General features: G+C 55.1%; 1 protein-coding gene across 3 annotated transcripts; it reads left to right on the forward strand.

Moving 5' to 3' along the window:
* The first annotated feature begins 5,487 nt into the window (after positions 1–5,487).
* On the forward strand, positions 5,488–27,757 carry FRMD6 (FERM domain containing 6). Of its 3 annotated transcripts, none has more exons than XM_061998477.1 (14): positions 5,488–5,601; positions 14,386–14,561; positions 15,262–15,352; positions 15,946–16,088; positions 16,755–16,831; positions 17,381–17,567; positions 19,621–19,776; positions 21,041–21,106; positions 21,191–21,259; positions 21,957–22,131; positions 23,084–23,419; positions 23,540–23,665; positions 24,670–24,761; positions 24,880–27,757. In XM_061998477.1, the coding sequence occupies exons 2-14, from the start codon at positions 14,463–14,465 to the stop codon at positions 25,162–25,164; spliced, it is 1,902 nt and encodes a 633-aa protein (XP_061854461.1). In that variant the 5' UTR covers positions 5,488–5,601; positions 14,386–14,462; the 3' UTR covers positions 25,165–27,757. The 3 variants fall into 3 exon arrangements, with proteins under 3 accessions (XP_061854461.1, XP_061854462.1, XP_061854463.1); XM_061998478.1 differs by having other exon boundaries at positions 15,946–16,061; XM_061998479.1 differs by having other exon boundaries at positions 15,946–16,025.
* The last annotated feature ends 188 nt before the right edge of the window (positions 27,758–27,945 follow it).

Raw genomic sequence — 27,945 nt, forward strand, 5'->3', positions numbered from 1 at the left:
CTGAGGTCCGTGAGAGCCATGGGTTACTGGTGGGCTTGGCAGTATGAGGGTAGGTGTTGGACTCCATGAGCTTAAAGGGCTTTTCCAACCAAAGTGATTCTGAGTTGTGTCTGGTTTAAATGGATTTATGGCAAGAGCCCGATCCAGCCATCAGCATAGGGCACAAGGGTGCAGCTGCAGACACTCCAGCAGAGGAAATGCATTAGATAATCTCCAGTTCCCCCAGTTGCAAATGGGAGGCATGACTGCGAGTCTGTGACCCCTCTGCACAAATCATTCCTGATGTAGCTGCAGTGTACACAGGGACAGAGCACAAGCTCCCCACTCCACCACCCCACTCAGCGCTGACCCCTTATCCCAACTTTATCCCAGAGCAATGCTTTCCCCTCCCCTCTGCTCCCAGAGCAGCTTTGTAACTCCATTGCCAGAGTTTGCCTTGCAGAAAGAGACATTGGCTGGCTTCTGCAAGCTCACCATCAAAAGCCACCGGCCAAGGGCTGGGATGGAAAGCACTTGTGTGCCAGTGAGTGACGAGCAGGGAACTGGACCACCAGACTGCCAGGACTAGGATGCACTCCCTGTGCCTCCCTCCTCTGCAGGATCCTGATGGGTGGCCTGGGTCCCTGCAGACTTTCTGCACCTAAATTGCATAAATTACAATTATTTTTTCAGCAGACAAAGCCACAGAGCAGCGTTCCTCCTGCCCCACCACACTCGTGTGGATTCTCTGATGGCTCATAGCATTGCGACTGCTGCTGTCCCCCCCAGGGGGCCCTCACTGGGGTTTTTCTGCCGTTTTGGGGGACTGGAACTGCCCTGAGATGTCTGCCCATCCCTCAGATGTGATTGAAGTCAGCTGAGTGGCTCTGAAGCTCATTGAGGGAAGGCATACAGGCAGGCTAAAAATATTCCCCTGCTTCGGTGCTCTTTCCTCTCCGTCTGCCCCTCCCCTCTGGCTGATGCCTTTCCTGCTTCACAACACATTTCAGCAGCTCTGGCAGGATGAAAGCAACCCCTGGGAATGACCCCTAGGCCCAGAGTCTCAAAAAATCCCTTTAGGGCCCCAAAAGAGAGGATGGATGGGGAAGTGGGGATGGGAGAGAAGGCACAGCTTTTTCTATGTGGGGGTTGCAGAAATGGTGAGTGTGACCTGTGTTTTGCTGTGCCATGGGCCGAGGGGGCTGCAGAAAAGCCAGACCTGCCCTGCAGAAAGTCCCTGCCCCTCTCACCCCAGGTTTACCAATCACTTGGTAATAAAATCCAGCTCAGGGTCCTGGGTTGGGTGAGGAGCTGGGTCTAGCTGGTGCATGTGATCCCAGCTTCCCATCATTCCATCCATCCATCCATCCATCCACCTGTCCATCCATCCACCCACCCCCAGGTATCGCACAGACTCTAATCACATCAGGTTGCTGCAACTTGATGTTAAAGAGGGTCTTGAGTTGTAGGCAGCTAGAAATACTGCGGGGTAGATGAGCAGAATGTCCCATATCAGCAGTCCCAGTGGAGCAGCGAGCAGGGACTGCCTCCCAGGCAGAATGCACACTTACATTTTCCTGATGCTTCCAATACTTGTGTATTCAGGCTGGATTTTCTCTCTTTCTGGCCTTGTTTGGCTTAGCCCTCACAAATTTCACAAATGCCCTTTTTATTTTAGTAGGATTGTAGAATTGTTTCAGTTGGAAAAGACTTTTAAGCTCATGGAGTCCAAGCCCTCCCCTCACCCTGCCCAGCCCACCACTAACCCATGGCCCTCAGCACCTCAGCTCCATGGCTGTGCAATAGCTCCAGGGATGGGGACTCCCCCACCTCCCTGGGTAGCCTGGCACAGGGGCTGACAACCCTCTCAGGGAAGAAGTTCTTCCTCAGCTCCAATCTAAACCTGCCCTGGGGCAACTTGAGCCCATTTCCTCTTGTCCTGTCATTAACTACTTGGGAGAAGAGACCAACCCTTAACTCACCACAACCTCCTGTTAGGGAGTAGCAGAGAGTGCTCATGTCTCCCCTCAGCCTCCCCTTCTCCAGGCTGAACACCTCCAGCTTCTTCAGCTGCTCCTCCTCAGACTTGTGCTCCAGCCCCTTCCCTAGCTCTGCTGACCAGCTCTGGACACGCTCCAGCACCTTTCATCCTTGCTGACTTCTGAGGGAAAGAGAGAAGATAGCAGGGTAAATAAGAGAGGGAGATTGGAGATTCCAGTTAAATACAGTAACACACACACCCCCTAGCCAAAACCTGACAACACCACCCCCTCTGTGAACATCCCTGGCTCCCTGGTGAATGGATGGAAGTGGTTCTGCATGGTTGGCATTCCCGCTCTGGCACCAATAGCCATGTGCCACTGTTGGCCACGCTGCATGCTCGAAGGGCCACCAGCTAGATACTGAGTGAGGTGTCCCAAGACCACTCACCCAGGAAGCTCCTTGTTTCCCTGGGGCCATCTGGAGATGTTTAGCATCATCCAAGGCTGTCTCCTCCATACTGAGTACTGGCTTTGCCAGCTTGTTGGCTGTTCAACTGGGATGGATGGATGGATGGATGGATGGATGGAGCTGGGGCTGTCAGCAGGTCACTGTGTCACCCAGGCAAGTTGGAAAGTGGGTCAGAATGGAGGCAAAAACCCTGAGGAGGGATCCCAATGTGTGCCCAGGCATTTAATCATAAACTCAAAGTGAAGGATTGATTATGTCTCTGAAGTGGATGTTTCTGGCCCAAAGTCAGCTGGCATTCTACTGAGGAGCCCAGAAAATGCCACAGGAAGAATCTGCTCCCTGGCACACAGGTCGGCTCCCTCCATCCCAGTCACTCCTGTGCTGGGGAGGGTGATGGATGCATCTGCTCCAGCCTGGATGGGGAGCAAGGGAGGAAGAGCTTCCTTGTAAATGCCCCATGAAATGCCAGAAACAGAGCAAGGTCCTTCTCCTTGCTGGAGTTGATAGTGATGTGCTGGCTGCTGTGGCTCTGCACCGGGCTTGCTTTATTTATTTTCTTCCTCTTATGGGCTGAGAAACCATCTTCAGCCTGAGCACAGCCCATTTACAGCAGCTGGGATTTGTGTCTGCTCCAGGAGAGAACTTCTAATCCTGATGCCAGGCATCACCGGACAGCAGTGACACCCCTGTCCCCAAATGTCACCCACAGGGCTTGCTGGCCACCCTCTCAAAACCCACACATTGTGGGCAGGTGCTGAGCTCCCTGTGCTTCTGGCCCAGAGTGAGTTTTCATAGCGAGACACCCTAAAGATCGTGCTCAGCACCTACCCAGGTGATTTTAGGATGTCCTGCTAGGACAGCAGCAGGCTATGGGTTAGCACAACCCTGGGGGATTTGCAAATGATCCCCACAGGAGTGACAGTCCTTGGGAAAGGGAAAGGAGATGCTGAGCCCCGGATGGATTGAGTTGTTACTCTGTTGCTTTGCTTTCATTTTTTCTGCCATTAGCAAAATCACAGGGAAACTATGTGTGAGATAAGAGAGCTCAACACGTCCGTGGGGCCATCCCTGCCGGTAACAATGCTGTTATTGAAATGCTGGGGTGGAAGCGAGTGGTGACAATGCAGTGAACAGCTGCTATTTCCCATCCTCTTCATATAAATACATCTAGTGTGAGAAAAAAAGAGAGATCTGTATAGTTTATGGGAATGATATTTTCAGTCATAACCACAACACCTTTTTGTGGTGTTGTTTTGAGATACGCCTAGCAATGCAATTAGCTCAGTGAAACCTTGTCCAAGAAAACCCCAACCCAACCGAGTTCCATTCCTGACATTTTCCATCTGTGTTTCCGCTTCTTGGGACTTTAAGATTCATTCCAGGATTGTTACAGAGAAATGTCACCGGAATCTTTGGGCTTTTCCTTTCACACAGAGGAGAGGCAGACAGGACACTGGCTAAAGTCCATCTTTCCGAGCTCTTTTCCCAGCGAGTCTCCTCCAGGCCCTGAGAGCATCTCCTGTGGATATGAGCCCCGGCTGTATAACAGCATTAGCATACATGCCATCCACGTACATGTTTATACATCGCCTTGCTGGTATTCCAGAACTCTTCCTGCTGCTTTATTTAGCCTCTGCGGCAAGGCAGGCGCTGTGTGACTGTATTTCTGTGTGTGACACGAGGCCGGGCCGGGGGGGTTGGGAGGTGCAGGGGCTGGGGCCGGGGCCGTGCAGGACACGCTCAGCAGGACTGACTCATCCTCCTCAGCAACACACAAAGTGACAGGGCCACGGCGCTAAAATGGTTTATGAATTGGATTTAAAGGAAACAAGCGGCTGCTCTGCCACACGCTTGGCATCTATCTACCTGGCTATCCCCCTTGTTTTCTCTACAGGAGGAGTGGTTTTGGGCGGGGATTAAGAAATACCTTTCTGTCTAGAGTGGTGGTCCCTGCTCAGCTGCGATGATGCCCATGGCATTCGGCACAGATGGCTTAGCAGGGACGGAGTACAACTCGAGCAGGAGCGAGCTGCTGGGTGGAAATGCTCTCTGAATATCCCGTGGCATGGCTAAGAATGTGAGAACAAGCCCTAAGCCAAAGGTTTTCCAGCCCTGTTTTTTTTTCCCATGAGGAGAGCAGTGCGTTGGATTCCCAGTGCCGGTACCACGCACTCGCACAATGTAATTAGCCAGCACGATCTGTTGAGCTGCAAACAGATTTCAGAAATGAGTGTCAGGGTATTCACAGCAGAGCTGCTCTTTATTTAGGTCTGGGAACAAGCGGCTGTTCTCTCCTGGAGCCTCGTAGAGACTGCGGGGGCAGAGCCGGCCTCGCAGGTCATCCCGAAAAATGCCTATAGACGCTTAAAAGTGAGGAATAAATAACTGCTCCGAAAACAGCCTCGCCAGATGGCATTTCTGGAGAAGGAGAGGCTCGGAGATGCTTTGCTGCTAATTTATGGTGGTGCTTGCTGCTAATCCCATGCTGGGTCACCTATGGAGAGCGAGCCGTGCGTGCGGTAGCTCTGCTCCGTGCGCTGAGCGGCGGCTCATCCAGCTCACCTCTGATCCAGCTGTGAGGACAGCAGTGGGAGCTTTAACTCGGCCCTAATTCTGCTCCCGCCTCAACTTGACTAATAAGTACTGCCAGCGACACAGCCGGGGCTGGGGACACCGGCTGCAGGGGGTGCTTGGGGTGCCGTGTCCCCTACGGGGGACGCGTGAGCCCCTTCTCCGGGAGATGCCCGGGCCCCCGGGAGGATGTGCGGCCCCTCTCCCTGGGTACGTTCGGGTGGGTACGTTCCCCGAGGAAGTTTGCGATCCCCTCTCGGGAACAGCTCAAGAACGCCGCGGACGGTTCCCCGCGGGACCATGGCACCCCCCAAGGTCGGGGGCATACCCAGCGTCCCGCACCCCGTCCGGGGCCAATGCTCGGGACCCCTCCCCGGGGCCGCCCGGTCCTCTCTCTCCTCCCTCCCCGTCCCGCGCTCAGGCGGGAGGCGGTGCCGGTGCCGCTCGGGGCGTTGCGGCCCGAGAAGGGGCGGGGGCGGCGGGCTGGGCTGGGCTGGGTTGGGCACGGCACGGCTCGGCTCGGCACGGCTCGGCTCGGCACCGCTCGGCTCGGTTCGGTTCGGCAAGCTTGGGCAGGCGCCGCGGTCCCCGGAGCCGCAGGTAGGTGCGCGCCCGGCGCCCCGCACCGCGCTCTCGGCTCCGTTCGGTTCCGCTCGCCTCGGCTCGGCCCCCGGCCTCGGCTCGGCCCGGTTCGGCTCGGCCCGGTTCGACGGAGCCCCGCGGCGCTGCCGCGGGTGGGCCCGCTGCGGGGTGGCGTGGGGCCGGCGCGGCTGCTTGTTGCGCTTGGGGGATGAGTTGTGGTGCCGGAGAAGTGCGAGAGGCTCCGGCTGCAGGAATGCGAGTCATTTCCTCTGCCCGCCCGCCGGGAGCTGAAGCCCAGCAGCGGCCGGGCTGCTCCGCCGGACCGCCGCCCGCCCCCGCCGCGGCCCCGCCGCTCCCCCCGCCACGGCCACGGCCACGGCCTCGCCCGCCGGCGGGCTGCGCCCGGGGTCACACTCGCCCACGGGTCCCTTCGGCTGCAGGACCCCTCGCCGCCGGGTCGCACTCATCAACGGGAGCCTTTGCCTGTTGGACCCGTGCCTTTGGTCGTGGGTCACACTTGCCCACGGGTCCCCTTTCTCCTGGGTCAGACTCTCCCACAGATCCCCTCTCCCCTGGGTCACACTCGCCCACAGATCCTCGTCCCCCTGGGTCACACTCGCCCACAGATCCTTGTCCCTCTGGGTCACGCTCGCCCACAGATCCTCATCCCCCTGGGTCACACTCGCCCACAGACCCCTTTGCCCATGGGCCCCACTCACCCACGGGCCTCTCACCCATGGGTCACGCTCACCCACAGATCCTCTTGGCCATAAGTCACGCTTGCCCACAGGTCTCTGTTCTTGTGAGACCCCTTGCTTATGTGTCACACTTGCTCATGGGTCCCCCTGGGCTCTGGGTCACACTTACCTGTGAGTCTCCTTGCCCGTGGGACCTCTTGCTCTTGTGTCACGCTTGCCCACGCATCCCCTTGCCTTTGGGTCATGCTCGCCCATGGGTCCTCTTGCCTGCAGGATCCCTCACCCCTGGATCACACTCGCCTGCACATCCTCCCACCGATGGGACCCCTTGTTCATGGGTCACACTGACCCCCGGACCCCCTCACCCGTGGGTTTGTTTTGTCTGTGAGACCTCTTTTCCGTGGGTTGCATTCATCCATGGGGCTCCTCACTCAAGGATCCCCTCAGCCATGGACTGTCTTGGTTTTGAGGGGGTCACAATCACCTGTGAGACCCTGTTGTCGATGAGTCCCCCTCACCCATGGGCCAGACATGGGGGTGCCATGGCTCAGGGTGCAAGCTGGTACCTCATAGTGCCACTGACGATCTTGCACTAGGGATACAAAGCCTCACCAGGTTCTGGAAGTGGGGAGGATAAGCCCACACAGCTCTTAAATTGGGCTTTAGCTCAGCTCCTGCCCTGGGGACAGCGAGGAAATCGGGGTTGAGGTTTGCCAGGACAGAGCTGAGGTTGCCCAGGATCATGCTGGGTGCTCCCATGGCCTTTGGCTTACCCGTGGGAGTAAGGCAGTGCCCGTCCTCGCCGTGCCCCCAGCCTCCCACCACATTTGCTGTCATCTCACCATCCGTCCTCAAGCAGCATTTTTCCTGCTCATGGCCAATGTGTTTCTGCTCATAGGATGTTTTTCCCTCTCAGCCAAACTCTGCTTTTCCAGAGCTGCTTTGGTGGGGTGCTGATGGAGCTGGGCACGCCGAGCTTTGCTGGGCACGCCGAGCTTTGCTGCTCTGCCTGATTCCCGGCCTGGTTTGGCTCGGTGTTTTTCCACGGGCTTTGCTCGCCCTCTTCCATTCTTGACGATTAATCTGAGCTTCTCTTGCTTGAAAGCGATGTTGTTTCGTTTCAAACTCCCAGTCCTGAAGGCGTAGTGGGGTTTGGTTATAGGTACTGGCTTTTTACTATCGTTTTGTAAAGGGGTTTCTTTTTTTAAACTGAGTTTATTCAGGCTCTTTAAACCCCGAGTCTGTAAGCAATTATTCCATTACATGAAAGTCAGTACGCTGAAAAAGATTAATTCAGACCAGATGTAAAAATAAATGTGAATTTCAAATTAAGATGATGTCAGCTCCCTCCTGCTGAAAAAAACCGAAAAAAGCAGCCTTTGGACTCCAGATGGAGTACACAAATGATGGCGGTGGTTAAAATATCTGCCTGCTTCTTAATTGAGTTTTATGCCGGGTTCTTTTTTTTTCCCCCTTGTCTGAAAAGTGGGCTGAGGATGTTTTTTTAAAAACAAAACCCAAGCAGAAAGAGCTTTTCCCCATTGCTGCTGGGCCAGGGAGGTTTGTGGAAGCTCTGGCATGGCTGAGCAACAATCCCAGACAGAGAAGCAGGGAGCGGTGCCGCCGGGGGAAGAGAAATCCCCCTCTGCTCACTCTGGGATTATAAAAACCAGCATTTGGGTTGGGTTTGTTTTGCCAGATCTGGCGCTGGAGGTGAGGATGCTCTGGGCTGCAGAGGGGGCAGAGGGAGTTCTGAGTGTTCAAACCATGGTTATGGGCGTTTTGGCAGAAAATGGAGCTGCTTAATTTTTCCTTCCCACGAGCACCCAGAGCGGGGATGGGTTTGGGCACTGATCCCATGTACAGGACTGTGCCTGGGAGCAGGATGCTGGAGATGGGGCTCCCCAAAAGCATGTTCCCCCATGGAAGGAAGGGTTTGCCCAGGGCCAGAGCATCTTGGAGGGGTTTTATTAGAGAAGTCCATGGGTTGGAAGTTCTGGGCTGTGCTGCCTGTGGCACGGGGATGTGGGATGGCAACCACAGCCCTTATGGCTGCTTTGTGGTCCAGGGATCGCACAGCCAAGGCCCAGGGCTACATTCCAAGGAATGCTGCTGCTGCCAGGGTGGGCTGCAGCCTGCCCACGGAGAGGGGAGCAAAGGTGATGCTTCACCTCTGCCTGCGTCCGCCGGAGCGATGCCTGCGGTCCCAGCAGCGGCACCTGAGTGCTGGGAGGTTGGGGCTCGTTGCTTGGTTGGTTCATAAAGCCTTCAGGGACGCAGCAGGGACAGGAGCCAGAGCTGGATGAGGGAGCTGGAGTGTCCTAAACACGTTTGCCCTCTGTCCAACCCAGTCTTGATGCAACTAGATGCTCTGATATTGCTGTGATACTACTCTGATCCCAAAGGCTCGGGGCAAAGTTTTCCGGAAGGAAATAAAATGGAAGGGCTGGTTCAGCAGCAGAAGAGGAAGAGCAGGCGCTGGCCCTCCCTCGCTGGAGCCTTTGCCAGGCAAAATCCATTCCCGTGTGCATCCTCAGCGGAGGCCAGGCCACTTTATTTACATTGTAGTGTGCCAGAGCCAGGGAATGAAGAGGCGTGGGGTAGCTGTGAGATGCGGGCGGATGGGAGATCCGTGCTCCCAGGCCGGAGCGTGGCAGAAGGATGTGCAGGGGGAGCGGTTTCCTGAGAGGCCGTGGCTCAGCTGATGTGTCTCGCAGTGCCCTGATGTGACATCCCTCAGGGCTCAATCGCAGCTGCAATGTGAATAGGAGGGGGACAGAGGGGCCATTATCCCATTTTTGGGCTGCTGCGCTTGGCTCGGCCTCACGTGTCCCCAGCACCCGCTCTGCCCGTGTCTGTTGTCCCGTTGCCATTGCAGCCAAAGGGAGGAAGAGGAGGAGGAAGAGGGGTGTTGCAGAGGTGGAGACGGGTGAGCTCCTGGGGAGAACCTTCCTTGCAGAGGCTTTTTTGGACACCTCCAGCGCTTGGGGGTAGCTGGTGGGGCTGGCCCCTGGCTGCCCAGGCTGAGTTTCCAGCATCTAAATAGCTTTTGTGGTGGATGAAGTAATGTAATATTTATAACCGAGTCCTTTTTCCCAGTGAAGGTCTCTTTCATCTGCCTCCCTTCATTAGGAGGAAACTGTTGAGTTCATGAAGAATTGGAGACGATTTTAATTACGGGGCAACCGCAAGCAGGAATTAATCTGGCTTTTGGGTTAGTAGAAGCTGCATGAAGTGACGGCCTGAAAACTTGTAATAACAGCTCACGCATACCTGCGCCCTGTGATGTGGGGTAAAACCCACTCTAAACTCTTCAAAACAAGAAATTCCTGCCCTGTGAATTCATCTTCCCATCTCACCCTGCACCTTGGGCAGCCTCGTGCTGCGGGACAGCCTGTGCCTGTGTGAGGCCTGTGCTGAAGCCCTGCCCTCGCCCCTGTTGAGGGCTGGGACAAAGGCCTGATGGTGGGTTAGATGTCTGATAAGGCAGAATTTTTAAAAGAGGAATGATATTTTGGCAAGAGAGAGATGAATTTGGGTGATGAACGAGGGGGCTGGACCTGTCTGCGGGGCTGGGGGTCGTGGTTGGGTTGAGTGGTTGACACCATGATGGTCCAGTGGGGGCCATGAGAGTACAAACCTGGCCCCAAAACATGGGCAGGGAGACTCAGCCGCTTCTTTTAAATGTCATTAAACACGTGGAGGGGGGGAGAAGCCCTGAACACGCAAACCAGCCTCACTTTGCAGGCACAGAAGCTGCTCTCTTGCATCTTTGGAAGCAAAACCCACCTCAGCCAGCAAGTTCAAGCACTGTTAAATCCCCAAGCCTGGAATTGCGTCCAGATTTGTCTTTCCTATGAGAGCCTGGAACTCTGCTGCAGCACCTCTATCTGAACGGGGCCCAACCTCTGCCTGCTCTCAGGCCCTGTGCTGAACAAATCCCCCGCCGAGTCAGCAGCCACAGCCGGAGCTGCTTCCCCAAAGCTGGGCTGGCCCGCAGCTTGATTGCATGATGTTTTCTTTACAGCAGAGCTTTGTAACAGGGTTTGTCCCATGGTGTTGGTGTGAGGGAGGGAGGTGGTATTGTGGAGGGGTTTTCTCTGCATAGCCCCCGAGTTACAAGGTGTTTGCAGTGCCTTGCTGTGGACTTCAGCTGCTCTCCCTGGAGCAGGGAAAACACAGCTGAATCTCCCAGTGCTGTGGAGGTTGATCTGTGCCTGAGTTCTTGTTCCCAGTGGCTTTTTCCAGCTGGCTTTGCTCTCCAGATGGAAAACCCCTTGCAAAACTGCCCAGGGTGGTGATTCCCATTCGGGGGACCTGTGTCCCCCCTTGACATGGCGTTCTAGGGAGGCTTTCCCTGCAATCCAGGCTCTTTCCAGCTCAGAGCCCGACATGTTCATGCCTCATGTCGGCGTTTGTGCCGGAGCAGAAGTGAGATGTGGAGGGCAGCAGCGTGGGGTCCCGGGGAATCAAAGCTGACATTGTAGGAATGAGCAGCAGATGCTTGGAAAGAATTTGCCGGCATCTGGCCCAGGCTGCTGGAGGCACATCACCCTGGAAAGGGCTTTTTGTGCCTGCTCGCTAAATCTGCCGTGGCTCCAGCTCACAGAGGGCTGCCATTGCCCTTTGGGAAGCTCCTGGAGCTGAGGGGGTATGTCTCACAAAGCCACCAGCCACTCCTATGGTGCCCTGTGTGGTCATCTGATGGGGTGTTGCCATTCAGCAGCAGGAACTGAAGTATTTTCTGTACAAATACTGGAATATGTGGGGTTTTTCTTTTTCTTCTGGTGTTTTGCTTGCTCTCAGAGGTGGGGTCCTGCAGAGCTGCTGATGGGGGAGATGTTTCTTTTGGCTCCAGTCGTGCTGTCCCCATGATGCCTGTGCTCAGCTGATGCCAGCTTGTGTGTTTTAATCCCCGATGCCCAGGGACCAATTCAGGCTGCAAGGAGAGGAGGAAATACATTGACTGGCATGGGGATAAGCAACCTTGGAATGACGAGAGCAGCATGATGCCATGGGGAAGCTTTCCTGGGGCCACACAAGCTGCATGGTGGGGCCTGATACCCATCCTTTGCCTGGTTTTAAAGGCATTGAGGTGATGGGCTGTGACACCAGAGTTTTTGCCAGTGCCCTGAAGACTTAATTTCATTACCAAGTGCTTTAAGAAGGTGTTTTCCTCAGGGATCCTGGGCTTGGTGCAGAGGCTGTGGTGGAGGAGAGATTCGCTCCACATCGGCTGCCTCATTTCCATGTCAGGGATTCTGCAAGGCCCTGGGTGTGCAGGGCAGATGCTGTGGTGCTGACAGCAGAGAATAACCTCCTGGTGATGGATTTCCCAAGAAATCATAGAATCCCAGAATGGTGGGGGTTGGAAGGGCCTTGAAGACCTCATCCAGCCCAAGCCCCTGCTAAAGCAGGTTCCCCTCGATCAGGGGGCACAGGAATGTGTCCAGACGAGTTTGGAAACCTCCTGAGAAGGAGCCTCCACACCCTCCCTGGGCAGCCTGAGCCAAGGCTCCCTCACCTCAACACCAAAGAAGCTTTTCCTTGTGTTTAAGTGGAACTTTTTGTGTTCCAGCTTGTGCCCGTTACCCACTGGACACTACAAAAAAAGAAGTGTCACCCCATCCTCCTGACACTCACCTTTTAGGTACTTGTAAGTGTTGATGAGATCTCCCCTCAGCCTTCTCTTCTCCAGGCTGAACAGCCACAAGTCCCACAGCCTTTTCTCCTCACAGAGATGCTCCAGTCCCCTCAGCATCTTGGTAGCCCTGTGCTGGCCTCTCTCCAGCAGTTCACTGTCTCTCTTGATCTGGGGAGCCCAGAACTGGACACAGAACTCCAGATGAGACCTCACCAGGGTGGAGTATCGGGGAGTAGAACCTCCCTAGACCTGCTGGCTACACTCTTCCTGATGTCCCCAAGGCTGCCATAGGCATTCCTGCCCATGAGGGCACATTGCTGGCTCGTGTTTAGTTTGTTATCAACCAGAACTCCCAGGTCCCTCTCCTGGAGCTGCTCTCCAGCAGGTAAATCCCCAGCCTGCCCTGATGCATGGGGTTATTCCTCCCGAGGTGCAGGACTGCACTTGGCCTTGGTGATGAGATTCTTCTCTGTCCAGCTCTCAAGCCTGGGGTGGTTTGTGCCGGTGGCTGGTAGTTCTGAGCAGCTGTAGCCCATGGGGCTGTGGTGGGAAGATGCTCTGGTGCAGCTGTTAGGCTGCAGGACAGTTTTGGATGGGAGACGGGTGGAAAAGGTTCTGGGGATGCCCCAGGACATGGCTGCTCTCCTGACCCATGCAGGTCGCTTCATGCCCAACCCCATGTCGGTGCTGGAGAGCTGCCAGGCATCTGGCCATGGCAAGCATGTTTGCCAAATGCCTGCAACCCTGGTTTATTCTCTGCTGAGATTTTGAATGAACCTTTAAAGCAGTCCATTGCCTTTGCTGGGCACTCTCTGCTAGGGCCAGCCATGGCTGGCATGGCTGTGACATGCAGGCACAGCATACAAAGGCAATGCGTGGCTGGGATGTACAAATGCCATGCACAGCAGCAATGCATGGCCACAGTGCTCCACTCTGAATGGGGTTGGGTCCGGTTGGTGGAGAGCCATCAGTGATTGGTGTTGGGGCCTGTTCTGTTTAACATCTTTATCAATGATCTGGATGAGGGGATTGAGTGCACCCTCAGTCAGTTTGCAGATAACACCAAGCTGGGTGGGTGTGTAGATTTGATTGAGGGCAGGAAGGGTGTTCAAAGCACCCTGGCAAGGCTGGAGCGATGGGCTGAGGGCAATGGAATGAGGTCTAACAAGGCCAAGGGCACTTGTCCTGCACTTGGGCCACACCAACCCCACACAGTACTCCAGGCTGGGGCAGAGGGGCTGGAAAGCTGCCTGGAGGGAAAGGCCCTGGAAGGGTTGGTCAACAGCAGCTGAACGTGAGCCAGCAGTGTGCCCAGGTGGCCAAGAAGGCCAAGGGCATCAGAAAAAAAGTGTATCAATACTTCTTCCCTGAGAGGGCTGTCAGCCCCTGTCCCAGGCTGCCCAGGGAGGTGGGGGAGTCCCCATCCCTGGAGCTGTTGCAAAGCCATGGAGCTGCTGAGGGCCACGGGTTAGTGGTGGGCTTGTCAGGGTGAGGGGAGGATCAGCTCCATGATCTTAAAGGTCTTTTCCAAATGATTCTATGATTCTATGGTGCATGGATGCAATGCCTGGGCAGGAGGTGCAGCCATGATGCACAGATGCAGTGCATGGCCACACTGCACAGCTGCAGGAGGCCTCAGTGATCCAAACCCAAAGGCATCACCCCTGAATTTCCCCACTGCTGCAAACCTCTAGTTGCTCCCTTACACAGAGTCACCTCCGGGCACTGTTTTTCATGCTGCACAAACCTGCAAGTTCAACACTTTTGGAAGCCAGCAGCATTTTCCTGTAGACCAAAGCAAATATTTGGTGAAGAGGGAACCACTAGAGTGGCCTCAGTGCCAGCATGATTCTGTGGGTTAGGGAAAAAGGTGAACTAATTTAAAGATCCTTGCTCATGGTGACACATTAGTGTCCCTGGGGATGATTATGGGGTAGAAAGGCATATTTGCTCTTGAAAAGAGGAATTGCCTGAGGTTAGTGGGCCTGGTATGGATTTAGCTGAAGGCTGGGAAATGGCAAGAGAGAGGATTCCCATCTCTAAATCACTGCTAGTGCTTGGGCTGTTTGATTTAACCCCACAAAGACCTGGAGCTGCAGGGGATGATGCTGGAAGGGTCCTGCTGTGTGACCCCACACCAGCCCCTCACCTCTCTGCTGCCACCACACCACTCTTCTCCCACACAAGCAGGCTGCTTCCCAGCAGACAGACTTTTAGGGTTTTCTAATTCTGCCAGGAAAGCCTTTCCAGAGGATTTTCTGGAAAGACCAAGCTGGGGGAATAAAACTGCTGGGTCAGAGTTTTGGGGCACAGCTGAGATCCCCTGCTGCCCTAACAGCAGTGCTGGGGTTGGGGTGTGTGGTGGCTGTGGGAGGTTTCAGGGGGCTGTGACGATGAGGGGGAAGGATGGCAGCTTGGGGAGGTGCCATGCTCAGGGCTCAGCTCTCCTCTCGCCCGCAGGGATGGCGCCCACGGGGACCGAGGCCGCCCTGGCCCACCGGTGAGGTGCCCGTCGCCCGCCCCGAGCCTGGACCACGATGAACAAACTGCCCTTCCACAACAACAGAGTCATGCAGGACCGCCGCAGCGTTTGCATCTTCCTCCCCAACGACGACTCCCTCAACATCATCATCAACGTACGGCAGCACCGGGGCGGGGGGATGGGGACAGGAGATCCCCCCGAGCGCTGACATTTTCATCACACCCAGGGGCTTGCACCCAGGCGTGTTTGTGAGCTCTGGTTTGGCTTCTGGGTTGAGTTTTGGGCCTGCCCGCTCTCGCCCTGCTAGAGGAATGCACAGGAGTTATTTCCCCCTGAAGGCTATGGATGGGTTTTATGCTCTCCTGCCTCTTCTTGCCTCGCTGGCTGTGGTTTTCAGTGGGTCACCTGCTGCATGATATCCCACGGGGTAGCACGAGGAGGAGCGAGCAGCCCTTCCTCCTTCAGGCCTCACCCCACACATCCATCAGCCTCGTGTACCTCAGCAAATAAGAGGAGAGAGTTTGGCTCTGATTTGGCTGTAATACTGAAAGGGAAATTCCTTCATGTTTAATATCTTTTAATTCATCACCATCCAATATTCTGTTTCCTCCAAAACCATCTCCCTAGTGCCAAGCTAGTTGCAGTGAGGTCTCCATCACCTCTCACTGCTCTGATGCTGCCCTGAGGTCCCTTCTGTGTCCCGCCCCAGGAGGGACTACGCTTTTGGGTTCTTCCATGTTTGCCTCATGGAAACACTGAGCCCCACAGCCCAGGCTGTCACCTCCCAGGCCTGCTCGGGGACCCAGTGGGGGTTCGGTGCTGTGGTGACCCTGTGTGGGGTTTTATTTTTGCAGGTGAAGATTTTGTGCCATGAGTTATTGGTGCAGGTGTGTGACCTCCTGAGGCTGAAGGACTGTCACCTCTTTGGGCTCAGCGTCATACAGAGTAAGTAACTCCCAGACAGGAGGTTGTAGTGAGGTGTGAGTTGATCTCTTCTCTCCAGTAATGAATGATAGGACAAGAGGAAATGGTCACAAGTTGCCCCAGGGGAGGCTTAGATTGGAGCTGAGGAAGAACTTTTTCCCTGAGAGGGCTGTCAGCCCCTGTGCCAGGCTGCCCAGGGAGGTGGGGGAGTCCCCATCCCTGGAGCTATTGCAAAGCCATGGAGCTGAGATGCTGAGGGCCATGGGTTAGTGGTGGGCTGGGCAGGGTGAGGGGAGGACTTAGACTCCATGAACTTAAAGGTCTTTTCCAACCTAAATGATTCTGTGATTCTAAGTGAGGGGCTTAGTCTGTGGGTTTGGTGCCGATGGCTGATCCAGGCTGTGCCATCAGGGCTCAGCAAAGTGGGATGCACTGGATAGGGAGTGTGTGGTCACCCAAAAGTGGGTGTAAATTTACCCAGCCCTTTGGAGGCCTCTTGTTAGGTGATGAGGAGGTTACAGACCCCACCATCGTCCACCTGGCATGGCAGGGCTGGGCTTCTTGGTATGTAGGGGACACATGGGGAAATCTGATGCCACCTCTGTCCCACCCAGACAATGAGCACGTGTACATGGACCTGGCCCAGAAACTCTACAAGTACTGCCCCAAGGAGTGGAAGAAGGAGGCCAGCAAGGTCAGCGGTGAGGTCTTGCATGGAGAGCTGACGGCAGTAAGGCCACCTCTGTCCCCGTTGCAGGTCACTTCCAGGACACGGGAAGGCAGCTGAGGGGTGGCGGTGGGGGGCACATGGCTGTTGGCCAGTGCAGGGAGCAGGGAGGGGGTTGTGCAAAATCAGTGAAACCCAGATGATGCTTGTTGGCTGTCATCCCATGTGTCACCATGGGCCCCAGCTGGGTAGGCATCCTCTGTGCTCCCCTCTCTGGAGCTGGGGTTTCATTTTCTTCCTCTATCTCCTTATACTTAGCAGAATTTTTAAGGTGTCCCTTTTTTCTAGTTTCTAAAATCAAGTGTTGAGGGTTTTTTTCTCCCACTACAGAGCACCTTTTAATTATTTGAATGCAACGTGCCAAGGGGGTTGGTGTAGCACTGAGATGGGGACTGGTGGGAGATGGCGTAGGGAGGGACAGTGGCAGTGGGGGCTGCGGACCCCTGGGGGCCTGCTTCTTTACATCCAAATCCCCTTCATGTCTCACCATATTGGGGGGGAGGAACAATAGATGTTGAACTCTTAATGCAGGGGAAAATGTGGTTGTAGTTGGTGAGAGAACTCTTCCCTGTGTCTTTCACCCCATGGGGAGGCAAGGAGTGGCTGAGACACGCCTGTCCTGGGTGAGCTGAGGCGAGGGGATGAGGGGTGGTGCCCTGGTCTCTGCAGGAGCCCTCAAAATCTCCTCTGTTCCAGGGGATCGACCAGTTTGGCCCTCCCATGATCATCCACTTCCGTGTGCAGTACTATGTGGAGAACGGCAGGCTGATCAGGTAGGGTGCGGGCGCTGCGGCGGGCGAGGGGCTGGCGGGGGAGCAGCCCAGGGTGCTGCTGGCATCACAAAAGCTGCGCCTGTTTGTGCACAGGGGACACCTGCGTGATGACAGAGCCTTTTAGGGGGCTGGGGACATTGTGTTTAGAGGGTTTCTTCACAGTTTAACCCGTGGCATGGTGTGATTTTAATTCCCGTGTGTGCCTTTGGCCCGGTGGGAGCTTCAAGTGCCCTTACAGGGAATAAATGATTCCCAGGGTGTTGGGCATGTGGGGACACGGTGGCATCTGCAAGTTCTGCGGGGTCTGTTCTGCCTGTGGGAGGCCTGGAAGTTTCAGCAGGGTGAAGCAGCTGCAGTTTTTCACCATCTAAAGGGAACCCTGGCTTTAACAAACGGGGGGAAAGGCAGCAAACACCTCCCTGCTCCCTCTGTAAGAGTTTCCCACCCGGAGGAAGCTTTGTGCTGGGTCGTCTCCCACCATTGGTCTCGATCGTGAGTGTCTGTCCCTCTGACTCCCCTCTCCTCCCCTCTCTCCTCTGCTCCCTGCAGTGACCGCACGGCACGTTACTACTACTACTGGCACCTGCGGAAGCAAGTGCTGCACTCGCAGTGCGCGCTGCGCGAGGAGGCCTACTTCCTGCTCACCGCCTTCGCCCTCCAGGCCGACCTGGGCGACTTCAAACGCAACAAGCACTACGGGAAGTACTTTGAGCCCGAAGCCTATTTCCCTGCCTGGGTAAGTGTGTTGTGATGGGATCTCTGCTCAAGGCTCAGCTGAACCCCCGTCAGGCTGCTGAGGATGGGCTGATCGGAGCCTTCTTGCCCCGCCGGCGTTGCTGCTGCTTCCTCATCTCCGGCTCAGTCTGGGTTGTTAATAACTTGAGCCAGTAATGTGCCCTTGAGGTCAAAAAGGCCAATGGCATCCTGAGGGCTTCAAGAAGAATGTGGGCAGCAGGTTGAGGGAAATTCTCCTCCCCCTTTACTCTGCCCTGGTGAGGCCTCATCTGGAGTTCTGTGTCCAGTTCTGGGCTCTCCAGCTCAAGAGAGACAAGTTACTGCTGGAGAGAGGCCAGCACAGGGCCACCAAGATGCTGAGGGGACTGGAGCATCTCTGTGAGGGGAAAAGGCTGTGGGACTTGTGGCTATTCAGCCTGGAGAAGAGAAGGCTGAGGGGAGATCTCATCAACACTTACAAGTACCTAAAAGGTGAGTGTCAGGAGGATGGGGTGACACTTCTTTTTTTGTAGTGTCCAGTGGGTAACGGGCACAAGCTGGAACACAAAAAGTTCCACTTAAACACAAGGAAAAGCTTCTTTGGTGTTGAGGTGAGGGAGCCCTGGCCCAGGCTGCCCAGGGAGGGTGTGGAGGCTCCTTCTCAGGAGGTTTCCAAACACAATGGACACGTTCCTGTGCTCCCTGATCGAGGAGAACCTGCTTCAGCAGGGGGTTGGGCTGGATGAGCTCTGCAGGGCCGTTCCCACCCCCACCATTCTGGGATTCTATGAAATATTGATAACTATGAGGCTGTAAATAGCTGCTAGGAGAGAGGGTTTGGATCAGTATGGTTCTGGGGCAGCCCATGCCATTGCTGGGGCTTCCCCGTGTACCATCACATTATTGCCCCACCATCATCACATCCCCATTATCGGGCTTCTCAGCCCTTTGTAAGCTGGTGTTGTAGAATCATAGAAACATTGAATAATGGGGGTTGGAAGGGCCCTGTAGAGCTCATCCAGCCCAATCCCCTGCTAAATCAGGTTCCCCTCGATCAAGTGGCACAGGAATGTGTCCACTGGGTTTGGAAACCTCCTGAGAAGGATCCTCCACACCCTCCCTGGGCAGCCTGGGCCAGGGCTCCCTCACCTCAACACTAAAGGAGTTTCCCCTTGTGTTCCAGTGGAACTTCCTCTGTTCCAGCTTGTGCCCGTTACCCTTTGTCTTGTCATTGGGCACTACAGAAAAAAATGTCACCCCATCCTCCTGACACCCAGCCTTTAGGTATTTGTGTTGATGAGGTTCCCCCTCAGACTTCTCTTCTGCAGGCTGAACAGACCCATGTCCCACAGCCTTTCCTCATAAGAAAACTGTTCCAATAAGAAAGATGTGTCCACTCTGTTGATGGCAGCCTTAGGGGTAGGCAGCTGCTGGGATGGTCCTAGAGGGAACCTGAGACAGGGGACAGGGTGACATCTGTCACCTCTGACCGTCAGGCAGAGCTGGGTTGATGGTGTAGTGATGCCTTTGCACAGGAGTGGAGGAAGGAGCTGTTCCTTATGGCACAGGCAGCTCCCAGCTGGATCCCCCTTCGGCAGGGACCCAGCTCCCCACAGCAAGGGCTGAGCACCAGCACCTGGGGGGTACCCAAAACTAAGTCTGTTTGTTCCCTGTGGCACCCACAGCTGGGGCTGCCAGCAGATGCCAGGAAGGGGAACACTAAGAATAGTTTCTTCAGGCACTTTCTGGGTTTTCCCCAAAGCTGCAAAGCTTCTCTTTTTTTTTGCACGTGTCACTGAGGAGAAATGTCCCGGGAGCCGTGACCCCAACCACACAGAACCCTCTGTGTGGCTGTCCCTGCTCTGGCACGGGGGTATGTGAGCTCCACAGGAAGGGCACATGGAAAAAGTGGGAAATACTTTTGGCAATGAGAAGTTGTTGGCTGCTGTATCTCTTCTGCTCACAGGTCTCTTAAACAGAGCCCATCACTCCAATTTTCCTTTTCCCTGGAAATCTGCTGCCTGTGAGAGCACGGAGCAGCTCTCCTGGACGAGCTTCTCTTCTTCTCTAAACAGGTGGTTGCAAAGAGGGGCAAAGACTACATCCTGAAGCATGTCCCAAACATGCACAAGGATCAGTTTGCCCTGACAGCCTCTGAGGCCCACCTGAAGTACATCAAGGAGGCTGTTCGGCTGGATGACGTGGCTGTGCACTACTACAGGCTGTACAAGGTAAGGCCTGGCCTGGGCTATGGATTCAAGGTTGCTGCTTTTTTACTGAAAGTTCAGAGAGGTAAGAGGTTTCCTGGGGTGCAAGGAGACAGCCCTGAGCTTTCATAGAATTAATGAATCTATAGAGTCATTTTGGTTGGAAAAGACTTTTAAGATCAGATCCAAGCCCTCCCCTCACCCTGCCCAGCCCACCACTAACCCATGGCCCTCAGCACCTCAGCTCCACGGCTTTGCAATAGCTCCAGGGATGGGGACTCCCCCACCTCCCTGGGCAGCCTGGCACAGGGGCTGACAGCCTTCTCAGGGAAAAAGTTCTTCCTCAACTCCAGTCTAAACCTCCCCTGGGGCAACTTGAGCCCATTTCTTGTCTTATCATTCATTACTGGAGAGAAGAGCTGGACCCTCACCTCACCACAACCTCCTGTCAGGGAGTTGCAAAGAGTGCTCCTGTCTCCCCTCAGCCTCCTCTTCTCCAGCCTTCTCCAGGTCTTCTGGGATTCTATTTTTTAGTATCACTTCATAAAGAAATAGATGCTAGGTTTTTGTTCTGGTGACAAAGAGATTTGATTTCTGGGAGCTGGTGCTCTGCAAACTGTTTTCTAGTATCTTTAAGTTAAAGAGGAGAAGCCTTTGGGACAGCACAGGATGCCAGTGTAGGAGCAGGTTGGGCTCAACTGTAAAAGTGGCCCATCTCTGTTTCTGAAGGCCCTTCCCAAGTTTTATGAGGTTTTCATGAGGAGAAACTCCTTTGATGTTGAGGTGAGGGAGCCCTGGCCCAGGCTACCCAGGGAGGGTGTGGAGGCTCCTTCTCAGGAGGTTTCCAAACCCACTGGACACGTTCCTGTGCCCCCTGATGGAGGGGATCTTGCTTTGGCAGGGGCTTGGGCTGGATGAGCTCTGCAGGGCTCTTCCAACCCCCACCAGTCTGGGATTCTGCGATTTGAGTGCTTTTCCAGCTCTCTTCAGCTGGTCTGTTTTTTGATGGTGACGGGGTGGCAGATGCTTGGGAGTGAGACTGGGGTAGATGTTAGAAGATGTGGCCAGCAAATGTGTGTGCACCATTAATTAAACAGTTTGACTTGGATGATCTTAAGGGCCTTTTCCAACTTAAATGATGCTATGATCAATTTGGCAGCTACGGCGTGCAGCTGTTGCACAAGAGATGGGGTGACTACAGGACAATACCTGAGCTGGGGGGACAAATTTATCCACTTCATACTGCAAATCCTATATTTAAAACCACCTATTTTTTTTTTTCCCTTAGGACAAGAGGGAGGTGGAAGCCTCCCTGACACTGGGGCTGACAACACGGGGCATCCAGATCTTCCAGGTAGGCAGCTGAAAGAGGGTGATGGCTCGGCTCCCTGCCCACTGCTTACATTCTCAGCCTGGCCCGTCCCTTCTCTCTTTGCAGAATTTGGATGAAGAGAAACAGCTGCTCTATGACTTCCCCTGGACAAACGTGGGGAAACTGGTGTTTGTGGTGAGTGCCACTGGCCCCAGCCTGAGTAGGTCTGCCTGTGTCCCTCCTGAGCTCTGATTCAGGCACAGTGCAGTGTGGCACAGACCTCAGTCAGTGTCGGGCCCCTCACTGCCAGAGGGACACTGAGGGGCTGGAGTGTGTCCAGAGCCAGGCAGCGGAGCTGGGGAAGGGGCTGGAGCACAAGTGTGATGGGGAGCAGCTGAGGGAGCTGGGGGTGTTCAGTCTGGAGAAGAGGAGGCTGAGGGGAGACATGATGATTCTGCAGCTCTCTGAAAAGGAGCTGGAGTAAGGTGGGGATCTGTCTCTTTCCCTCAGTAATGAAAGACAGAATGAGAAGAAACGGCCTCAACTTGCCCCAGGGGAGGTTTAGATTGGAGCTGAGGAAGAGCTTTTTCCCTAAGAGGGTTGTCAGCCCCTGTGCCAGGCTGCCCAGGGAGGTGGGGGAGTGCCCATCCCTGGAGCTACTGCAAAGCCGTGGAGCTGAGGTGCTGAGGGCCATGGGTTAGTGGTGGGCTGGGCAGGGTGAGGGGAGGGCTTGGACTCCATGAGCTTAAAGGGCTTTTCCAAGCCAAACAATTCTATGATTCAGTGAGGGTGATTGCAGGCTGGGGGGTGATAAATGGGCTGCATCTTGAGACTGGACAAGAAATTTGGGTATTTTTTGGTCTGGAGCTGATGTCTCCCCTCTGCCATGTAGGGTAAGAAGTTTGAGATCCTGCCAGATGGGCTGCCCTCGGCCCGGAAGCTCATCTACTACACGGGCTGCCCGCTGCGCTCCCGCCACCTCCTGCAGCTGCTCAGCAGCAGCCACCGGCTCTACATGAACCTGCAGCCTGTCCTGCGCCAGGTCCGCAGGCTGGAGGAGAACGAGGGTAAGTGACCCGCCCCGGGAACAAATCCTGCCAGTGCCAGGCCTCCACTGGGCTTTCCTGCTGGTACCAGCCCCGTGGGAGGATGCATGGCAGGAGGATCTGTCCCCCTGGTCCCTCGGCCCCTCTCCCCTGATCAGGCTGGATGCCCGTAGGCCCCCTCGGCTGCTTCGGGGTGGGCACAAGCCCTGCTATGCTCCCTGATGACCCAGTTCCTCCCAGTGTCCCAGTGCAGCACCTCTCAGTGCCCCACATCCCATCTCCAACCTCAGAAAGCTCTTGTGCAAGTGTAAGATCTTCCCCCTCATCTTCCTCTTTCCTCCCTCATCTATTTTCCTCTCCTCCTTCTTCTCATCTCCCTCTTTCTCTTCCTCTTCTTCTTTCTCCTCTTTTTCCTATTCCTCTTCATCCTTCCTTGTCTCTCCTCCTTGTCCTTCCCCTCTTCTTCCTCCTCTTTTTCTTGCTCTTCTTCTTCCTCCTTCCTCTTCTTCTTCTTTTCCCTATTCCTCTTTTTTTGCCTTCTCCTCATTTTCTTCCTCCTCGTCTTCATCCTCCTCATTGTCCTTATCTTCTCCCTCCTTCCTTCTTATCTCCTTTCTCATTCTCCTTTTTCCTTCTCCTCCTATTCTTTCTCCTCCTCTTCTTCCTCCTTTTCTTCTTCTCTTCCTCTTCTTCCTCCTCTTTGTTGTCTGCATCTTCTTTCTCTTCCTTTTCCTTTTTCTCTCCTTCCTCTCCCTCCTCATCCTCCTTTGGAGCACAGAACCCAAAGTCTGAAGCTGCCCACACCACTGTGCCCAAGTGCTCCCAGGCCAGGGCTGGGTCCCGGTGTGCCACCACACTGGGTGCAGGTGCCAGAGCCCCCGAGCTGCCCCTGGGTGCTGGGGGGTGGCCAGGGCAGCCTGAGGGGCAGGGCCACAGCTCACTCCATGCCCACGGTGTGCGGTGCTCCTCGCAGAGAAGAAGCAGTACCGCGAGTCCTACATCAGCGACACGCTGGACCTGGACATGGAGCAGCTGGAGAAGCGGTCGCGGGCCAGCGGCAGCAGCGCCGGCAGCGCGCGGCACAAGCGGCTCTCCCGGCACTCCACCGCCAGCCACGGCAGCTCCCACACCTCGGGCATCGAGGCCGACCCCAAACCCAGGGAGATGGGGCCCGAGGATGCCTTCTCGGGTGCCGGCGCCCACCGCAAGCTGAAGACGTGCAGCTCCATGACGAGCCACGGCAGCTCCCACACCTCTGGGGTGGAGAGCGGGGGCAAGGACCGGCTGGAGGAGGACTCCCAGGATGATGGTGAGGGACCAGCCCGGCACAGGGCTCCTGACACAGCTCTTGCGGGTGACTGGGGTGGGAGGGTGCTCTGGAGGTGCCCGGCAGTGACTTGTCCCACCTCCTCCTCCTCCTCGCCCGCAGAAATCGAGATGCTGGTGGATGACCCCCGGGAGCTGGAGCAGGCTGGAGAGATGGAGGTGAGCCCTGACATGTGCGTCTACATCACGGAGGACATGCTGCTGTCACGCAAGTTCAACGGGCACTCAGGTAAGGGGCCGCCGCTTTCAGTCCCAGTTCCCCAGCACCAGTCACACCTTTGGCCTTCACAGAATCATGGAATCCAGCACGGTGGGAGTGGGAAGGGCCCTGCAGAGCTCATCCAGCCCAACCCCCTGCTAAAGCAGGTTCCCCACCATCAGGGTGCACAGCAACGTGTCCAGGCAGGTTTGGAAACCTCCTGAGAAGGAGCCTCCACACCCTCCCTGGACAGCCTTGGCCAGGGCTCCCTCACCTCAGCAGGCAGCACAAAACCAGCCCAAGGCACCCATTTGGGACACCATTTACCCAGTGTGTTGAAGGAGAGATAGGACAAATTTGGTGAAGCTACAGAAGAAAGGGGCTGCCTGGCAAAGGCACAGGTTTTACTCTGAGCAGGGCTGGTGCTCCATGCAGCCTCCTCATGGCAGAGGGGGTGTGCCCAGGCATGCCTGGTTGTGTAGATACCAGGGGATGGTGGCAGGAGCTCCCTGTGGGTGATGGACATCATTTCAGCAATGTTCTCAATTGCTAGACCCCGCTGTCATGACAACCCCTTGCTTGTTCTTGTGTGGACGGGTACTGTTACCACACACACGAGCCTGGCTTCTCCAGAGCTGTGCCTGTGGCCACAGTGTCATCCGCATTTCCAGCTCTCTGCTGGGAGCTACTGGGAGGTCTCTGGGATGCCAGGCTCCCTGGGGACGGCTTCAGATGCTGTTTTGGTGGAAGTTTGGGATACTTTGTAGGCAACTCTGGTTGCAATTGGAGCCATTGGAGTGAAGACACCTCATCAAGTCAAGGTGCCAAGCAAGGGCAAGCCACTAGGGGCACTACACGTGGACTCTCTCCTAAGAGAGTCATAGAATGGTAGGGGTTGGAAGGGACCTTTAGAGATCATCTAGTCCAACCCCCCTGCAGAAGCAGGGTCACCTAGATGAGGTCGCATAGGAACACGTCCAGGTGGGTCTTGAAGACCTCCAAGGTCTTCACACCTTCCTCTCTCCTCCACACAGGGCTTATTGTGAAAGAGATCAGCTCCTCCACCTCCAGCTCCTCGGAGACGGTGGTGAAGCTCCGAGGGCAGAGCACTGACTCCTTACCACAGGTAAGTGGTGCTGGCGGAGCTTTGGGGAAAGCCAGAGCCCTGTGGGCACTGTGGGTTTGGGTTCCCCCCTGCCCCTGCCTCCCTGCCTCGTCCTGAGGCCCCTCTCTGCTTTGCCCAGACAACGTGCAGGAAACCGAAGACGTCGACGGACCGGCACAGCCTGAGCCTGGACGACATTCGGCTCTACCAGAAGGACTTCTTGCAGCTGGCCAACCTCTGCCAGGATACAGCCCAGAGCTACACCTTTGGCTGCCCCCACGGGCTGGAGGAGGAAGGGCTCTACTGCAACGGCTGCTTGGCCCAGCAGTGCATCAACATCCAGGAGACCTTCCCCGTCAAAAGAACCAGCAAATACTTCTCCTTGGATCTCACCCACGACGAAGTCCCCGAGTTCGTCGTCTGAGCACCAAGGAGGTTGGCTGGGGCTCCCTGGCCTGCCTCGGGGGGCCATCAACGGCACCATCCCCCCACCCCCTGCAAGCTGAGGCTGTGGCAACCGCTGCCCTCGGGACGGCCCCGACGGCGGGCGGGATGGAGAGCCCCAGGCACGGTGAGTGCTGCCGGCGCTCCCCTGCTTCTCCCAGATGAGTTTGTGCCAAACACAAGTTGGTTTATTCCCACTGGGAGAAGCACAACTCGTTTGGGCTCACAGAAGCTGACCCGTGGCTTCTTGTTGCCTCATGGCAAAGCGGCCTCTTCTCCTCCTCGCCCCCCCCATCCATGACACCTTGGTGGCAACCGACACCTGAGACAGAAAGTGCCAGACTGTTGTGTTCCAGTCAAGCCAAAGAAATGTAAATAAATACCCTACAGGCCAGTATGGGGAGAGAGAATTCAGCAATAAGCAGCTGGGGCAGGGGGGATGGACGGCCCAGCCAGCAGCTGCTGCGGCAGAGCGGCAAACCCGGTTCTTCCAAAAACACGTGCCGGAGGTGAGGCCAGAGCGGTTGGTCCCAGCGAGGCCGTGGCAGCTGGGAGCTCGCAGAGACATCTGCAGCTTGGATTTCATTCTTTTTGAGAAACAAAGAGATAAAAAAAGAGCAACAAAACCCTCCCAAAAAATAACCCTGCACCAACCCCGCCCAAGGAAACCAAAAGCAAAGGAGGATGGAAAAGAGTAAGTCACCTGGAAGGATATTGCAATAATGCATCCCAAACTTGGAATAGGTAGAGATTACATATATAAATATATCAAGGTATGTATGTTTATATATGTCTGGATCTTATAGACCCATTTGCATTTTACTTCTACTCTAAAAATACCTTTTGATAGAAAAGACCTGCTTCTCTTCTGTAATGAACCATGGGAACAATCATATTGTGGGTTTTCTTTCTAAGCACCAAGGTGAGAAAATAAGACTTTCCTCTGGAGAAGTATCTTTATGCAACTGCCTTGTGAGTGTGGCTCTTCCTGGCACGGGCTCCTGTGGTTCTCACCGAGGCTTTTTCATGCATCTTCAAGTCTTTTTACAGTTGGAATATTTCTGCAAAAGGATGATGGTGATGTGCTAGAAAACCCCAAGGGTGGCTTCTGAGCGTGCCTGAGGGAAAGCAGCCTGCCCAGGTGTGGTATTTGCCAGTGGTACTCAGGGGGGTCAAGCATTACAGCAGCCAATATTCACAGCACAATGCCTTGTTAGTCTGTGTTTTTAATTAGAGTTTAGGGATTGACAGACAAAGTTTTGCCATATTTTGATAGGCCACCTGTTTTTTAAACTGGAAACTTTTCTTATCAAACAAACAAACTATTATTATTTTATAAAGAAGCACAATCTTATTTTTATAAGAAATATTGGGGGAGGGAGCTGAGAAGGGGGAGCTAGTACCAAAAGAAAAGGAGCATAGTGCAAAGAAACCTCAGTGTGATGGGGATGTGGGAGCTGTGAGGGGAGGGAGCATCAGGCACTGCCATCCCCACAGCACTTATCCCAGCACTTCATCTTGGATATTAGGGGAAAATAATGTGCGTAGCCAAGTGGTGGCCAACCACAGGAGGCTGGTGACCCCTGAAGCCTCTCTTTATCCCTCCTAAAGCTGCCCAGGGCAGCTGAGAGATGCTGCCTGGGGCCTTGGGGCTGTGTGCCCTGGTCACAGGTTTTGGGAGGACCTCAGCAAACACCCCAAAAATCGCTCTTGTGGGCACAAGGATGGGATGCCAGAGTTTGCCAGAGTTTGCCAGCTGCAGCCCCCCATCCCCGGCCTGGTTTATGCTGTGCCAGGGGATTTGTGTGTGTGTGTGTGTGCCAGGAAGGGCTGGTACGGGCAGAAAAACCCCCTAAATTCATCCCCAGCCTCTTTTCTCCCCGTTGTACCAGCCCTATGAGGTGGGGGGGTGATCCTGCTGGCATCCCTCTGGGTGCCTTCCCCAGCACCCTCACCCAGTACGCTGCAGAAACACACAGCTGGAGGGAGCAAGGGAGTAAATTGTGTACAGAAACTCTCGACACTGTTCAGAAAGAATCAGGACAGGCAGCAAGACCAGGGTCTTTCCCTCTCTTGCCCACCCCTACCCCATTATCCCAGGCTGAAGTGTCACAGCCAGGGCTGGAGCAATGCCAGGGGCTGTGATGCAGCTTCCCCCTGGGCAAGCAGGAGTGGTGATGTGTGAGCTGAGCTGGCAGGGCCGTGCTGGGGAGTGGGGGGGGGGGGCACACAGAGGTGCCATTTATTGTGCAGGTGGCCACGTGGGGGCTGGGTGGCCGTGCCCTTCGTGCCTCTCCCCCTGCGATAATGAGCTATCTGTCTGCAGGAACGAAATAGTCCTTTCTGTGAAAGGATCTTCCCGTCAGGGCGATGGGAGAGCCAGTGACTGTGTTGCAAAAAAAACCCACCCCTAAACAAACAAACAAACAAACAATCAAACCCCACAAGGAAAACTATACGAAAAAAACAACCCCAACCAACCCACAGCAAAAATCTTTTGTACCAATGAAGTTCGTTGTGTGCCTTTTGCGGTACGGCTGGAAATGACAATAAAGTGACAGTTGTTTGCATTACTGGGACTCCTGGTGATTCTAAATGCTCCCAGGCTTGAGTGAGTGATGAAACACGGGTGAATTTAAGGATCTGTCACTGGGATTAAGCTCCTGAAAGAAGTAGGACCAGGGAGGTGGCCACAGTAAGGGTTGCAGGTGGCCATGCACAGCGAAGAGTGCAAAGTGGGGTGGTTGGAGTTTTCTCCGAC

The sequence above is a fragment of the Colius striatus genome, chromosome 6 (assembly GCF_028858725.1).
Source record: "Colius striatus isolate bColStr4 chromosome 6, bColStr4.1.hap1, whole genome shotgun sequence".
Taxonomy (NCBI): Eukaryota; Metazoa; Chordata; class Aves; order Coliiformes; family Coliidae; genus Colius; species Colius striatus.